At 46.9% G+C, this 13379-nt stretch overlaps 1 protein-coding gene across 2 annotated transcripts in view; it reads right to left on the bottom strand.

Moving 5' to 3' along the window:
* KDM4B (lysine demethylase 4B) overlaps nucleotides 1-13379 on the bottom strand; it is a 179790-nt gene that overhangs the window by 89239 nt on the left and 77172 nt on the right. For both annotated transcript variants that reach the window (XM_040417739.1, XM_040417740.1), the window contains exons 7-10: nucleotides 8381-8484; nucleotides 8157-8294; nucleotides 7876-8066; nucleotides 6227-6375 (exon numbers count right to left, since the gene is read on the bottom strand). In XM_040417739.1, the coding sequence (XP_040273673.1) occupies nucleotides 6227-6375; nucleotides 7876-8066; nucleotides 8157-8294; nucleotides 8381-8484 (582 nt within the window). The remainder of the gene's footprint in view (nucleotides 1-6226; nucleotides 6376-7875; nucleotides 8067-8156; nucleotides 8295-8380; nucleotides 8485-13379) is intronic.

Raw genomic sequence — 13379 nt, 5'->3', positions numbered from 1 at the left:
ACATTAGCTCAACTGGGGGCATTACAAAGGGGTATTTTTTGCACTGGCACATTAAAAAGGAGAATTATTTCTACTAGGGGGGAGGGGGCATTATGGTGGGCTTTATTACTCCCCCATGGTATGACCCCCTAGTAGCAGCACCAGCCTCTCCCTGCTCTGCTATTCCTTGGCCCTTTTCCAAATCCTTATTATGAAATCTTTCTCATTAGGATAAAGCACAACATCAGCTTCGCCGAGCCCCCGGCCGAGTGTTGAAGTGGTGTCCGAGATACCCAAGGGCCAATCCAAGTAATTGTTAAGTTTTCATGTGAAATATATTTATGTTATACACATATAGCATACACTGTGCCACACAATATACAGTATACCGCTACACTGTGTAGTCTGTTCTATAAGCACCATTGTTTTGTGGCGGCGGACAGAAAATAATCTGGACGTGCCCCTCCCGAAACCAGGCTCTGACTGTTAGTGGGGGCAGTAGCACCACCATAGCCCCCATATATGGCAAAAACACAATTTTCTACCATACCGGGTGACACCAGTCCAAGAAACGCCACTGCCTAGGCTGCAACAAAAAAAAAAAGTGTCACACATGTGGTATCGCCGTACTCAGGAGAAGTAGAGCAATGTGTTTTGGGGTGTATTTTTACATATACCCATGCTGGGTGAGAGAAATATCTCCGTAAAAGACAACTTTCCCCATTTTTTTATACAAAGTTGTCATTTTACAGAGATATTTCTCTCACCCAGCATGGGTATATGTAAAAAGACACCCCAAAACACACTGCCCTACTTCTCCTGAGTACGGCGATACCACATGTGTGACACTTTTTTGCAGCCTAGGTGCGCAAAGGGGCCCAAATTCCAATGAGTACCTTTTAGGAGGGCATTTTTAGACATTTGGATTCCAGACTTCTTCTCACGCTTTAGGGCCCCTAAAATGCCAGGGCAGTATAAATACCCCACATGTGACCCCATTTTGGAAAGAAGACACCCCAAGGTATTCCGTGAGGGGCATGGCGAGTTCATAGAAGATTTTTTTTTTTGGCACAAGTTAGCGGAAATTGATTATTTTTTTCTCACAAAGTCTCTCTTTCCGCTAACTTGTGACAAAAAAGTTCAATCTTTCATGGACTCAATATGCCCCTCAGCGAATACCTTGGGGTGTCTTCTTTCCAAAATGGGGTCATTTGTACTGCCCTGGCATTTGAGGGTCTCCGCAATCATTACATGTATGGCCAGCATTTAAAGTTTCTGCTATTCTCCTTATATTGAGCAAACGGGTAATGAGATATTTTTTTTTCGTTCAGCCTCTGGGAGAAAAAAAATGAACGGCACAGATTTCTTCATTCGCATCGATCAATGTGGATGAAAAAATCTCTGCCCAAAAATGTGCAAAAAAAAAAAAAGGAGGGGGAAAGGCGTCTGCCAGGACATAGGAGCTCTGCCCAACATCCAAACCTACTCAGCTCGTATGCCCTGGCAAACCCGATTTCTCCATTCACATCAATCGATGTGGATGAATAAATCATTGCCATAATTTTTTTTTTTTTATAAAAAATGTTTGCCAAAGCATATGAACACGGCCCCTCAGCTCATAAGCCTCGGCAAACGTATCTCTTTTACTGCAGAGGAGAAATCTTGTCTTGAAGCGCGGCATACACCGACTTTGTGTAATCTGACAGCAGCGCAATGCTTCTGTCAGAATGCACATCAGTGCTGCAGCTGGTTGATCGCTTGGGTCCACCTAGAAGGTGTAAAAAAAAAAAAAAAAAAAAAGCCGCAACGCAATAAATTTATTAACATTAACTTTATACAACATTTGAACAGAACATTAACTTTTATAAACTTTATTGAACTTTTGGAACATTAACTTTTTTGCTTACCTGTGATTTTTTTTTTTTTACTTTTAGAGGTCAAACCTTTCCTTCCCCATGGGACAATGTGCAAAGCGCAAATCGCCCAGAGAGGTGGCGAAGTACATTATGCACTTTGTCCCAGGTGAAAGGAGAGGTTTGCAGCAGCTCTGTGTGAAAGGGCCCTAAGACCCCTGTGTGCCTGTCCTGTGTCATGCAATCCCTATACTAAGTGTACCTGTGTGTGGTACTTCCGGAAACACTCCCCTAAGCATAGGGCAGGGTGGTCAGGGCAGTCAAGACAGAAATAGCAGTTGTCACGCCTTATTCCACCCCTGCTACAGACACGACATCTTTTTCGGGGTGGCGCTTGGTTTGAGGTACCAGCAACGACATTGGGGAAATGTCGCTCGTGTAGACTGCTCACTACACTGGTGGCTGGGGCCACGGAACCTCCTGGATACAGGAGGTTCTCGATGATCTCTTCCTGAAATTTGAGGAAGGATCCTGTTCTCCCAGTCTTACTGTAGAGAACAAAAAACTATTGTATATAGCCAATTGAATTAGGTATACAGACACCTTCTTATACCAGCGTCTGGTCCTGCGGGAGAGTAAATAAGGAGCCAACATCTGGTCATTGAAGTCCACCCCTCCCATGAGCAAATTATAGTTGTGGACCGAGAGGGGCTTTTAAATGACACTGGTTGCCCGTTCAATTTGGATTGTCGTGTCTGCGTGAATGGAGGAGAGCATGTAAACGTCACGCTTGTCTCTCCATTTCACCGCGAGCAGTTCCTCGTTACACAAGGCAGTCCTCTCCCCCCTTGCAAGACGGGTGGTAACGAGCCGTTGGGGGAAGCCCCGGCGACTAGGTCGCGCAGTGCCACAGCAGCCAATCTGTTCTAGAAACAAATGCCTGAAGAGGGGCACACTTGTGTAGAAATTGTCCACATAAAGGTGGTACCCCTTGCCAAATAAGGGTGACACCAAGTCCCAGACTGTCTTCCCACTGCTCCCCAGGTAGTCAGGGCACCAGACCGGCTGCAGGGTCTGATCTTTACCATCATAGACACGAAATTTGTGCGTATAGCCTGTGGCCCTTTCACAGAGCTTATACAAATTGACCGCATAACGGGCACGCTTGCTTGGGATGTATTGTTTGAAGCCAAGGCACCCGGTAAAATGTATCAGGGACTCGTTTATGCAGATGTTTTGCTCAGGGGTATACAAATCTGCAAATTTGGTGTTAAAGTGGTCTATGAGGTGCCGAATTTTGTGGGGCCGGTCAAAAACTGGGTGGCCTCTGGGACGAGAGGTGCTGTTATCACTAAAGTGCAGGAAACGCAGGATGGTCTCAAATAGTGTCCTGGACATGGCAGCAGAGAACATAGGCATGTGATAAATTGGGTTCGTGGATCAATATGACCGCAATTCATGCTTTTTTGTCAGGCCCATGTTGAGGAGAAGGCCCAAAAAAGTCTTACGTTCGGAAACTTGGACTGGTTTCCACCGGAAAGACTGGGCATAAAAGCTTCCCGGGTTGGCGGCTATAAATTGAGTGGCATACCGGTTTGTTTCTGCCACGACTAAGTCAAAGAGCTCCGCAGTCAAGAACAGCTCAAAAAACCCCAGTGCCGATCCGATCTGAGCTTTCTCAACCCGAACTCCAGACTGGGCGGTGAAAGGGGGAACTACTGGTGCAGCTGAAGATGGGGGCTGCCAATCAGGGTTTGCCAGCACCTCAGGGACTCCACGGGCCTGTCTCTGCGGTGGCTGCGACGGGGGAACTACTGCACCTGCCATCGTACCAGCTTCAACTACCCTTCTGGTGCTCGCCACCATGTTCTATGGCAGTGCTGGTACTAGGTCCAGGATGGGCTGCGCTGCTGGTGTATGCCTCACCGCGTAATCAGACAGCGCCAGCCCCACTCTGCTGCCCTTGAAGCGGATCCTGCGCAACCTATGGTCTAGCAACACGGGGCCGGGTACTCCTGGTGGTATCAGGGACCTCAACCTCATCGTCCGAACTTTGGGTCAGACTGCCACTGCTTTCTACAGGTTCGTATTCTGACCCGCTGGATTCGTCAGAGGAGGGTTCCCATTCCTCATCCGACTGGGTCAGAAGCCTGTAGGCCTCTTCAGAAGACTACCCCTTCCTTGCCATTTGGTCAACTAAATTTAGGGGGTATTCCCTGAGACTACCCAAGAAAAAAAGCAAGCCTGTCTTACAAATGGGAGGCTAGCGAAGTACAGGAAGCCGCTGCGATTGATAAGAAATATCAAAACTGATTTTTTTTTTATCGCCGCAGCGCTTGTGTAGTGATTGTGCAGTGATAAAAAAATATATATATTTTTTGTCACTGCGGCGGGGCGGGCATGAATGAACGCACGTGTGGGCGACCGATCAGGCAAACACTGTGTTTTGGGTGGAGGGTGAGCTATGGTGACACTAATACTATTATAGATCTGACTGTGATCAGTTCTGATCACTTAGATACTATAAAGTACCAATGCTGATTAGCGATACGCTAATCAGCGAATCAGTGACTGCGGTGCGGTGGGCTGGGCGCTAACTGAAGCTACCTACCTACCAAAGGGGCCTAAACTAACACTGATCACTTTTTTCCCTTTCACTAGTGATTGACAGGGGTGATCAAGGGGTTAATTGGGGTGATGGGGGGGGTGATCTGGGGCTAAATATGTAGTGTTTGGTGTACTCACTGATCTGTGCTCTCTGCTGGGACCAACCGACCAAAAGGACCCAGCAGAGAGCACAGAAGCCATTTAACACATTATATTTATAAATATAATGTGTTATATGGCTTTTGGTCGTTTATTTAAAAGTCACCAACCCCCCCCCCCCCCCTCCCCAGTATTAAAAGCATTGGTGGCCAGTGCGGCCCCCCCCCCTCACTCCCTCCCCAGTATTAAAAGCATTGGTGGCCAGTGCGTAGCGTCCTGGCTGCCATGGTAACCGATCGGAGCCCCAGCGATTAAACTGGGACTCCGATCGGAAATGCCGCACCGCTGCCACCAATGCTTTTAATACTGGGGAGGGAGGGAGGGAGGGAGGGTGGGCGCAGTGGCCACCAATGCTTTTAATACTGGGGAGGGAAGGGGGTCTGGCCCCTGCTGCCTGGCAGCTCCCGATCAGGGGGCTGAGATCCGCACAATTAATTAGGGGTTAATTGTGCGGATCACAGCCCCCTGTAAGAGATCGGGTGCTGCCAGGCAGCAGGGTGCAGATATACAGTTCTTAGTATATTCTAACTTGAAGCGTCCCCATCACCATGGGAACGCCTCTGTGTTAGAATATACTGTCGGATCTGAGTTTTCACGATCGTGAAAACTCAGATCTGAAAAAGCTGTTATGCAGACGGATCCGCACTGAACGGATACCATTGTTTGCATTTATAGGTGCAGGACCGTCTGTGCAGATACCAGACGGATCCGCACCTAGCGCAGGTGTGAAAGTAGCCTAATAAGATTAATTTGTCAGAAACTTTCCTTGATAAGCCTTTATCAGACCATATTCGCCTGTGCTGTGAATCGCTCACATATCTCTCTTCAGCTTTCATGAATTATCAAATATTTTCATGCCTTTTCCAAGACACTTAACCATTTCATACTTTTCATCTTCAGAAAGGTCCTTCTTTCTTCTCAAATTGCATAAAAAATGTGAGTTGCTTAAAAGGGACATAAAACGGACATACCCACAATTTCACCCAGGCAGCACCCTAATGTTAGCTCTCCTTTGCCCGCTGAATCCAGTGACGTACCAGGCTCTCCATAAGGACTGCTGGGCTGAGGCTTCCGCTCAGCAGTGAGCCTAGTGATGTCACCGGCACTAATGGACAGGCTTTAGCGCTGCCCTAGCCAGTAAAACGGCTCCATAAAATGCCTTTTCCCTGCGCAATTGCTTTTTATTATAAACAAAATTGGAATCCAGGGCAGGGGAGGGCATCGGAGCATAAAATGCTCCGGTGCTGATATCATAGGGCCTACCTGGATGAAAATGTGGTTATGTCCTGGTTCAGCTCTGAACCTGGACAACCCCTTTAATAATATGGAACAATTTCTTTAAATAACATTCCCTTTAACCAAGATCACTTGGCAATCTAATTAACAAACTTGTCAGACGGATACCAGACAACTTAAAAGATATGAGAAAGAAAAAAAACATCTAAAATGCTCATTTTAATGAAATCTTAATAGTTCACTTGCACAATAATTTAAAACACAGTGTAAGTAAACCTGTATGCTTGGCCAAGTTAATGTGTACCCCTGAAAAATTGGGCGAGTTGACACCCCTGCAAATCAAAATAATCACATATCCAGGTAGGAGGGGTAAGAAAATTCTAGATACAAACCTTCACAACACATTTTATTGCTGTCATCCTCACACTTCTTGCCATCATCCATTTTATCGTCTGAAAGGACATCAGATCCAAATACTTCTTTTAGTAGTTTCTGATCTTGCACCTTCTGTCTGCGGGGCTGGCTACGTTTTTTGTATGTCCTGGAAAAAAGATAATGCTGAAACATTTAGACTCTTTACATAAATTAATTTCAAGTTTAAATTTTCTTCTTTTATTTACATTTTAATATACTGGCATTTCTTGCTGAAGTACACAAAATGTAGTACTGTTTATGCCGAACACCATCAGGTATTTGCTTCCTTCATGTTGAATAAAGAAACAAATGCCTATTTAGTTTTACATGCATACATCTAGATTCCAAAGTGGAGTAGGGGGATGCTATTGTCTGAAATTTCTGGCTGTGGCTTATCTGCCAGCATTACAAATCAGTCGGATGTGCTAAAATCCAGACATCTACCATCAGAGGCAAACAAAAGGCCCCTAAACCCATCAATTCATCAGCAAGATCCAACAACATTAAAGTGGTTGTCTTCATTGTCCTTAAGGAGGCCGGCTCGTATGGGATACTGATGGCATAACACTAGGATATGGCATCAATGTCAGATAGAAAAAGTGGGACCCGCATCTATCGCTAAAAAGGGGACCTGCACATGCGCAATCACTTGCCGTTTACGGCTATGGAAGTTCTGAAAATAGCCGAACGTTGGCTTGGCTATTTCAAGCAGTCCCACAACTGTGAATGAAGCGGGGCTTGCGCGGTGCATCTCCATTCACTGCTATAAGACTTCGTAAAACAGCCAAGCATGCTCGTTCGGCTATTTTCAGAACCGCAATAGTAATAGAGAGCAGGGCTAGCATGCACAGTGTGCTATTCTTCACTTTGAGGACCCAGTTTTGGAGATAGGAGCGGGTGCCAGAGTAGGGACCTGCACCTTTCTGACATTGATGGCATTCCATAGCGGTATGCAATCAATGCCCGAGATGGGCCAACCACTTTAAAAGAGCTGTCCAAGTTTTTTTCTTTTAATTTCCCTCCCACACAGCTGGACCTGCTCAGTTTGGGCTCTGTGACTCTTCACTAGATTTCCAATCCCCACCGGTAAACTTCCTGCATGGCGAGGGTCACCTGCTCTGCTCCAGCCAATGGCTGGCCTCTGCAGTGACATGTCCCCATGCGGCACGTAATCCAGCAGTGACATGACGCTTGGGCCAGTCACTGGCTGCAATGTTGCACGTGACCACATCAGTGCAAGAAGTTTACAGAGGGGTGAGAAAGTCAAGTGAGGACCACTCAGAGTACAAAAGGAGTAGCATGGAGCAAGTAAGTATAGCTCTCTTTACAGATCCCGCTAAGAGGAGAAGGGGGACATAAAAAAATAAATAAATACATGCTAATATAAATGAAATGTTTTTTTTTGCATTAAAATAGTGAACCTTAATAATCTCTGTCTTCCTCTCAGTTAGCCACATGTACACTTTGCAGCTCATCTCGTACATTCCCTTTCCTCACTCCATACAATGTCCATGTAACTTAGTCTCATGGCTGACATATCCAGTAGATCTGGACCTTGTATTTGAATAGCACAGATTCTAATTTTTAAAAAAACTTGGGAGATTTTTTTTTTTTTTTATATAAATACCTGCGGCCCACTTTCCCTAGAGCTTTTCTCTCCAACCAAGCCTCCAACTCAGGACTGCTAATTTCAGTTGGTTTCAAATGGTCAAGAATAGTTACATCCTTCCCTTGCTTCCACACTTCATAGCGGTCAGGTTGAAGGACTTTCACAAATACATCCATAGAGATCTTTACCATGTCTTTCCGACATGTGCACTATAAACAGGAAAATCGAAAAGTGAGCTGTGGTACAAGGTAGGTTACCAAACACAAATGCATCAACCCCTGAAAGTATAGCAGGCAAACCTGAGTAGCCATTTTTCCATAATCAAGCCAGCGTAATGTTGCAAAATTGGTTGACTCAGCACAGTTGAAACCATGATTAAATCCTGCATGGTACCCATACGGAAAAGTTATCATAAACTCTCCTGCTTCCTGTGTAATCTATAGAAAGAAAGAACTATGAGCAAGCCTTTGTCTTAATAGGAAGAAAATGGTTTTCTATTACATCTTTCACACATCATTCTTACTCGATCAAATGGAATTCCATACTTCTTTAAAATGGATGGAGAAATTAGAGTCATTTTATGCCTAAGAAAAGCATCACATCCTTGAGAACTGCCTGGGAAAAATCCTGTAAGAAAAAAAGGAAATTGTAAATTGAAAGCAAATTAAATGTTCTGAACTGTTACAGGAGTCATAGTAAAATAATAAAAAATAAATAAAAAGGCAGGGCTTAATCCGTATGGCCATACAGTACAGTATCTCTCATTCTATGTTCATTCTCTAGCTTTTGCTAGAATTGATTGGAGTAATATCAGGCTGGATGCAAACATGGTAGTTTTTATGGATTTATCTGCAAACCATGGACTACACCTTATACACCGAAGGAGTGAAAATTAGCTTTATTTCTGAAAAGAATACTAGAGACATGGAGAGTGTTCAAAGATAAATGACTAGATTATTAAAATGGGATGAAAGGTATCTTATAATGAGAGGCTTGAAAAATCAGGCTTGTACACCTTGGAAAAAAGGTGATCTCATGTACATAGTGTGGGGTTTCGCTCTGGTAGATAGGGTAAGTGGGCGCAGTACAGAGGCAAAATACAAGTTTTTAACTCAAAACATCAGTGTTTATTCACACTTGAGGCAATTGCACAAAACAGCACGTAACTTTGCAGTCTTGGTGTTAAGTCACACACAATGTTCTTATAACACAAGTCACCGTGCTGGTAGTTCTGCCTCCAGTAGTCCACAGCAGGCTTTAGGGGGCCTGTTTCCCCAGGGTGCGGCTCTCAGCCCTCCAGCACGGCACAAAGCCTCAGATCCCCAAAACAGAGACATCTCTGCTGAGCCCAGCTGCCTATTTAAGGATAGCCAGGTGCTGCCAAAACCTAGACTGGCACTTTAACTCTGGTCCGGTATTTGACCTCACCTGGCTGGAAATCAGCCCAGCCGCATATGCTGGGAGGAAAATACCTGCCTTGCCAGACACAACCCCTCACTGTGTCACATACCTCTCCCTTTGTTCAACCCTGAGGGGGTGGACACACACCAGACAATGCACCTGGGACAGCGCATCCGCGTTTCCCTGCAACCGGCCTGCTCTGTGTTCTACCGAGAACTTAAAGTTGTGCACAGAAAAAAAAACCATCTGGTGACCCGGGCATTCCTGTCCTTGGCCTGGCTCATCCACTTGAGAGGGGAGTGGTCGGTCACCTGGCAGAACTTTCTCCCCAACAAATAGTAGCGGAGAGACTCAAGTGCCCATTTGATAGCCAGGCACTTTCTCTCCACTATACTGTACCTGGTTTCGGCTGGGGTGAGCTTGAGGCTTAGGAAGACAACGGGATGATCCTCCACGTAGACAGTACAGCACTGATGCCTACTTCGGAGGCATCCGTTTGTACCACAAACTCCCTTTTGAAAAGTCGGGTGTCACCAAAATCGGTGACCCACACAGGGCCGACTTCAAAGCGGCAAAAGCCTCTCCTGCCCGATCATCCCAGCGAACCATCACTGCTAGAGTAGCAAAGTGGGTAACAAACCTCATGTAATAGCCCACCATTCCCAGGAATTACTTTATTTGCCTAGTGGTGACAGGTGGGGGCCAGCTTCCCGAAGGGAGTCCACTACAGCCTGAACTTTGGGTAGGTGATTTTCCCAGTCGGTACTGTGGATGACAATATTGTCCAGGTAAGCCGAAGCGTACCGACGATGTGGACAAAGCACAATATCCATTAGTCGCTGAAAAGTGGCGGGGGCGCCATGCAGATCAAAGGATAAGACATTATTTTGAAACAGCCACTCAGGCGTGATGAAGGCAGTTTTCTTATTGGCAGCCTCTGTTAAGGGCACCTGCCAGTACCCTTTTGTGAGGTCCAAAACAGAAAAATACTGGGCTTGTCCTAACCCCTCGATAAGCTCATCCACCCGGGGCATGGGATACGCATCGAATTTGGAAACCTTGTTAAGCTTTTTGAAGTCGTTACAACATCGCAACGTCCCATCCGGCTTATCAATACTATAGGACTGACCCACTCACTTTTTGACTCCTCAATGACGTCTAGCTGCAACATTAGCTGCACATCCTCCGATATGGCTTGTTGCCGAGCCTCGGGTACCCAGTATGGTTTTAATCTGACTTTTGCCTGAGGCTCAGTGATAATGTCATGCTGGATTATGGAAGTGTGTCCAAGGAGTTCCGAGAACACATCCGTGTTCCGACTAAAACTCCCTGGCCTCCTGAGTCTGTTTAGAGGAGAGGTTGTCAGCAATTTTTACTGTGGCAGCCGCCTCTTTTGCATCAGACAGAGGGGTCGGTACCTCTTCTCCTATAAAACCCGGCCGCGGGCTGTCTTCTGTACAGGTTTCCCTATCTTTCCACGGTTTGAGTAAATTGACATGGTAATCCTGCTCAGGCTTTCGCCGCCCTGGCTGGTGTACCTTGTAGTTTACATCTCCAATTTTCTCGAGTACCTCGTAGGGCCCCTGCCACCTAGCCAGGAACTTACTGTCCATAGTCGGCACCATAATCAAAACCGATCACCCGGGTTAAAGATCCGGACCGGACGATTATATATCCGACTCTGGGCTCGCTGAGTTGCCTCCATATGCTCCCTAACAAGAGGCAACACTGTCTCTATCCGATCTTGCATCTGGGTAACATACTCAATGACACTTTTATGTGGAGTGGGTTGTTGTTCCCACACCTCTTTGGCCACATCCAAGAGACCGCGAGGGTGTCTGCCATATAGCAGTTCGAAGGGCGAGAACCCAGTAGAGGCCTGGGGTACCTCTCGCACTGCGAACATGAGATAGGGCAGAAGGAGGTCCCAGTCCTTCCCATCTTTAGACACACCTTTTTCAACATATTTTTTAATGTTTGGTTACACCATTCCGTTTGCGGATGGTAAACGGACATCCGTAGATGTTTTATGTGCAGCAACTTAGAGTTTCACTCATCACCTTGGACATAAAAGGGATCCCTTGGTCGGTCAGAACCTCTTTAGGTAGTCCTACTCGGGAAACATCTCCATTAATTCTTTAGCTATGAGTTTCGCCGAGGTATGTCGCAGTGGCACCGCGTTTTTCTTTTCCGGTATTGAGTTCCGTCCTAGGGGCCTTATCCTAATGTATTCTGAATGGAGAGAAATCCGTTCAGTATGCATCAGGGTGTCTTCAGTTCAGTCACTGTAAGGTTTTTGGATGGAGAAAACACTGCAGCATGCTGCGGTATTTTCTCCGTTCAAAATTCCGGAACACTTTCCGGAATGCCGGATCTGGCATTATTTTACATTGAAATGCATTAATACCGAATCTGGCCCTAAGTGTTCCGGAAAAACAGAACCGGTTTTGTGGTCTGCACATGTGCAGACCTTTAAAAATGTGATCAGTTTTTCCGAATGACAACCGGAGAGACGGATACGGTATTGCAATACATTTGTGAGACGGAGCCGCATCCGGATCCGTCTACAAATGGTATCCGTTTGCATACAGATTGCCGGATACGGCAGGTAGTTCCGGCGACGGAACTGCCTGACGGAATCCAGCGACGCTAGTGTGAAAGTGCCCAGATGTGTTGATGCCCTCTGGCGGACCTCTGTACTGGGCCTATGAGGTCCATAGCTATTCGGTCAAATGGTACTTCGATAATCGGGAGCGGTATTAGGGGACTACGGAAACGTCGCTGGGGGCTAGTTATCTAGCAGGTCGGGCAAGACTTACAAAACTCTTCCACTTCTTTGAATATGCTGGGCCAGTAAAACCACTGTAGAATACGATCCTGAGTTTTCTGCAGCCCCAGATGACCCCCGAGAACGTGTTGGTGGGCTAGATCTAACACAAGCTTATGATAAGCCTTGGGGACCACCAACTGTTCAATAGGCTCACCTCATAGTTGGTTTACCCGATACAACATATCCTGATGAACCACAAAACGGGGAGACACTGACTCTGCCCCAAATTTACCAAAATTATCCCGGAGACACTGAGGTCTGCAAATTCAGGACCTCGCGGCAAGTCCTCCACGTCTCCCACCACCACACTTAGCGGGGTGGTCTCCCCCTCTTAAACCAGAAGTGGCGGTCACCCCTACCGCTGGCCCTTCGTCCTCGGGTTCCCATGGTTCTGGCCTCCCCCGGAGCAAGGCCACTCTGCTGGGGTTACCCCTTCTCATGGGCATTAGTCACTCTCATAGCAGGCCACAGTACCGGGAAGCCTCTCCCTATTATAAGTTCGTAGTGTAAATTTGGGGCAACTGCCACATCATGAGTCCATCTGCCAGCCCCTGTGGTTAGAGACACGGTGGGATAGTATTTTAAGTCTCCATGGATGCACATGACCCTGACTTTCCGGCCAGTACACTCCGCCTACCGTACCAGGGGAGCCCTTACTAGGGACAGCACAGCAGACTCCCTGAGTCTAGCAGAGCCTCCGCTGGAGTGTCTCCTACCTCCAGCTGGCACAGGTGGTTTAGAGTTTTTGGGGTACCTGCTGCACACAGCTACCTGGCATATAGCGACTGACGGCAGCCATAGTTAGTATCCATGGGTTCCACCTGATGGGGACAGTCAGCTCTTACATGGCCCGGCTCCTGACACCGCCAGCAGACTATCTAGCCAGGTTCGTGGAGGGTACACCCAGGTGGATTTGGTTGGTACAAGTCGCCGGGTCTGGAATTGAGATTTACGGGGTTTGATTGCCCCCCTCCTAAAAGAACTCCCTGTAACAGTCTTAGTAGCCTCGTAGCGCTCCACCAGGTCCACCATTTCTAGGGCGTTGCCAGGAGACACCTCGCCGATCCAGTGCTGGAGAGGGGGTGGCAAAGCCCTCCAGAACATATCAGCCAATAGTCTATCCCATAGCCGTGGGACTCAGCACATCAGGCTGTCGCCACTTTTGCAAGAGGTTGGGCAAGTCATAATACTGGGTCCTCGCAGGCTCAGCCGGCTTAAACCCCCACTGATGTACTCGCTGGGCCCGGACCAACACATTCACCCCCAGTCTTGCCAAGATCTCACCCTTTAC

Source organism: Bufo bufo, chromosome 2 (assembly GCF_905171765.1).
Source record: "Bufo bufo chromosome 2, aBufBuf1.1, whole genome shotgun sequence".
In the NCBI taxonomy this organism is placed as follows: Eukaryota; Metazoa; Chordata; class Amphibia; order Anura; family Bufonidae; genus Bufo; species Bufo bufo.
Note: the sequence above shows the minus strand (reverse complement) of the source record. Positions and strands in the feature narration are given on the sequence as shown.